The 4,160-nt window shown below is 34.9% G+C and overlaps 1 protein-coding gene across 1 annotated transcript; it reads right to left on the reverse strand.

Moving 5' to 3' along the window:
• LOC141703624 (F-box protein At3g07870-like) lies at positions 1-1,158 on the reverse strand. The gene has a single exon (XM_074507083.1). It carries the CDS (start codon positions 1,156-1,158, stop codon positions 1-3), a length of 1,158 nt encoding a protein of 385 aa, XP_074363184.1.
• Between the last annotated feature and the right edge of the window lie 3,002 nt (positions 1,159-4,160).

Here is a 4,160-nt window from a genome sequence, read left to right on the forward strand (position 1 = left end):
TCAGTCTTCTACTTGAGGAGACTCCCATCTTTTGACACCCTCCAAGGTGAAACTCCTCTCTAGACTGATAAAACCGGGGACATAAGTCATCGCACCAAATGTGAGAAACTCACCCTCCGGGAAAATGTGATGTCGCAATGTTTTATGTTGAGGATGATAAGTGAACAATTGAAGTTGGTCACAATACATTAAGATGTTCCCATCTTTGAGAACTTTAAGAAGCCGAACCATGTCGGTATTTATACCTTCATGTAACGGAGGATTAGGAGTGATGATGAGTTTTTTACTCCAACTATCTTCCACGCCATAATCTCTCTTCACCCAAATAGAAAGTTCAGAGTATAGTGTTATATCACATATACACAAGCAACCTTTAAGTACTCCCAAGTTCCTAAAATGATTATGGACTCCCAAGATGCTAAAATGATCTGTATTCCCAGGAGCCCGTGGAGGAGCTTCCATTGGACGAAATAATTCTCTATCCAAATCGAAAGCACATATTAGTTCACCAGCTAACCAATGGAGGCGGCCACTGACATAGTGACCCCTATCATGTTCATTCAGATGGAAGGGGACATGTCCTAGATCTCTCCACATGCCGGTTCCAAGCGTATAAACCTCGCTCCCTAGGTCATATTCAGTTGAAGGAAATCTACCCTTATAAAAACGTACAATCTTGTACTGTTGGTTCGATTCAACAAGTCCAAAGCCATAATATCCCTTTAAATATGATACTCTGGTGTACTCGGAATCTTGAAGGCGTATGTACTCTTGTGTAATTGGATTGCATACATATGCTGAATCATCATAACTATCTTCTAAGCATATTAACCCATTAACTGATCCAATTAACCCCACATAGTCTCCCAAGGCAAGTCCCGGGGAAAATCTCATCATAGGCTCGTGATGAATATCATGTTGGTGATGTTGGTCATCTAGTTCAACCACTGCAAGGTCACCATCATTGTCATCATCTACGTCCTCGGCGTCTCCTTGATGAAGTAAAAGCATTTTAGATGATATAGAGAGATGCAGACGCGAAAAAAATGGTTCTGAAACTATATTACACCATCTTTTGCACACGCTTTTGCATGACACTATTGTCCTCACAGGAGTTCTTGATATAATTTCAGCAATCAATTCTTCTGGTAAGTCCATAGTGGAGAATTTGTCACTGCACACCTTGCATCAAATAAAATAATTCTTTTCAGTGAAGAAATATATCATTGACTAATTTTATAAATCTCAAACAAAACAAAGAATCATTATGCAAATGCACCTCTATCTTCATTCAAATTTCCAAAATAAAAAAATTCATATATCATGATTTGTTAAATATTAGCTAGGATATGACACAAGTGAGATCATATCACAATGGTGACATCATAATTAATGTAGCAAGAGGAGCCACCAAGTGACAAAAGCAAGCTTTAAAGAGAAGCTATGTTTTTTTATATAAAGAGACTTACTCTTCCTTCTTTTATAACAAAGCACAACAGAAAATGCAGCAGAAGTGGTAGTATAGACAATACACACAGTTCACTGTATTCTTGTGTTCATTATCTTGCTCTGTAGTAGTATAGACAATGCACACAGTTAACTGTACTCTTGTGTTCATTATCTTTCTCTGCCTTCTTTTTCTATATTTAGTCATATATACATATAAATTGTGACATGATTATATTTCTAAAGAAAATCATGTCTTGACTTAAATTTATTAACAATTAACATACTAAGTCCCAATGTATTAAAAATTTAATAGATTAAATGGCTTGATTTGGAATCCAATCTATTTTGACCGATGCCAAATTAATAAAACCCTTTTATTCTTAAAACTTTCATCCTGATTCTAATTGGAATATTTCCCCTGTGATGAGCTCTAGTGATGCGCTCTTCAATCCAACATATAAGTGGAATCCCAAGGGGGGTGTATTAACACATACATGAACAGAGTAATCGAGAAATTCTTTTATATATCTAGCTCTGAAAATTTCAAATTATTAATTCTTCACTTAGTAATCATTGAAAAGTTTGTTAATTAATAGAATCACGAAATTTAATAGTAAGATATGAAAAAATAAAGTATATAATTCAGAAAATACCTCTTACAAGGGCTTGGAGTAGAAAGAAGAGGCAAGGCTACGGTTTCGTGCACAGTAGAAATTTGGAAGCACAAACGGTGAGTAGATTTCGAGCCGAAGGAACTCAGAAGCACATGCGTTGGAATTTTTTTACACGGTTATGTATAATAATTCATTTCTATGTTTGCTACATGGCATTGGGATATCAAGTCAGTAAAGTACTCTATACTAGGAAATAGGCGGCGTATCGTATGGGCTATAATATTTTTGGTCCGAACTACAAGTTAGTAAAAGGACCGCGTTTCGTGTAGGCCTATAATATTATTGGTCTGAAGTTCAAGTCATTAATTATTTTCTAATCGAAAAATGTAAGAAAACAACTACTTCAACGTCCTCGTGAAAACGATCCCAATTTATAATATCGTCGGTAGTACGGTTATAAAAAAATAAAAATGGTACTTTATCTTTAATTTCTCACAATTTCCAAAATCTAACATACTTATTATCTACTCTTATCATTAAATGATATAAAATGTAAGTTCGGATTTTGAATCAATATTTAAGGAGCGTATACTTCTACATTTTAAAGCACGTTTCTTCGGTACCCTGTTGTAAATTTCACCTTTTCTTAAATTTTCCTTGTCATCCATTGTGGTGCCTTGTCCCGAAAGGAGTACTAACAATGACTCTTAAGAACACTTGCAATGTGGGAACAAATTAATTAACATATATACATAATCATATACATGTGGGCACAAATTAGAACCAATCCTTAAAATAGAATCTCATAATCATGTGAATTCTGCTGCATAACCCTAAATTTTAAATAGATTTTTAAAATCTAAACATATATACATCACTTTCGTAAGTTTAAAAATATTTTGAACATATGCTTAAAATTCAGACCACACAGCCCATGAGAGTCGGCCGCCCTAACTTCATCAAACCCTAGCCGCCCTATCTTCTTCTTCACCCTTTATACCCATCTCTATCTCCATATTCATCTACATCTTCTCCTTTTATTCACTTTTTCTTTAATAAAATCGAGATTTGTTTTACAAAACTCGAAAAATCCATTACAGTTCTTCACTTTAGTTTTAAGATCTACTAAGGTAAGAGTCTGGATTTTATAATAAAATTCAGTTTTTGGATTCAAAATCTGCGGTCTAACAACATATTACAATTTGGTGTTATTCCGAGATTTTTGAATTTTGGGTTGTTTTCGTATTATTCTGTTTAAGTTATTATTTGTGTGTTTGATTGTCTCGCTTTATGCGATGTGTCTCGCTTTGTGCGATGTGGTGGTTGTGTTGAAAATGAATTGGATGGTGTATTGGGAGATCTGGATATCTCGCATCAACAACACTTTCGGCAGGTCTATAGCTGGTGTCCGGCAGGTAGATAGCTGGGGTGCGTTTGGAACGGTGGTGAAAATCACATGTGCTCACCTCTCACAAAAATATTTGTTCATAACATGAGGCCTCTAAACTCAGTTGTTGCAACTGAGTCCTCTGAACGTTGCAATATCAATCGAATTAATGTGAGGGTCAATTGTGAAACTACTGTTTTCGGGGGAGATGCGTGCTGGATTGTCCGGGAAACCATTACCTTCATTTTTAATTTTCAGAATATGTGTATTCAGTTTGTTAAGCAATCCGGAAACAAAACAGCTAATTATTTAGCTCTATTTGTTTTTCAACCTGGTTGCATGATCAGTTGGGGGTTTGTCCCGATTGAATCTCTTTCAAGTTATTAATTAAATTTGCTTTAAATTTGGCAAAAAAAAAAGGCCACACAACCCTCATTGTGATATTGTTCTTTAACTATTTTCTCACCTACTTGTAAATAACTGAGGAGTCCTATAATCAATTAGTCTTATTGCACGATTCATATCACTGACAAAATCACATTAAGAAAATCCTATGTTATCTTGCAACTGTGTAAAAAGGAGTCATATTGGTTCATTTGTAAATGAGTATGAAAAGGGCAAGATCTTTCGTAAACATAATAATTTACCCACTAATATTAAAAAAACCTAAGCATCTATACTCTTTATTAATAAGCGAAACTATGCATAAT

The sequence above is a fragment of the Apium graveolens genome, unplaced genomic scaffold, assembly GCF_009905375.1.
Source record: "Apium graveolens cultivar Ventura unplaced genomic scaffold, ASM990537v1 ctg6863, whole genome shotgun sequence".
NCBI lineage: Eukaryota > Viridiplantae > Streptophyta > Magnoliopsida > Apiales > Apiaceae > Apium > Apium graveolens.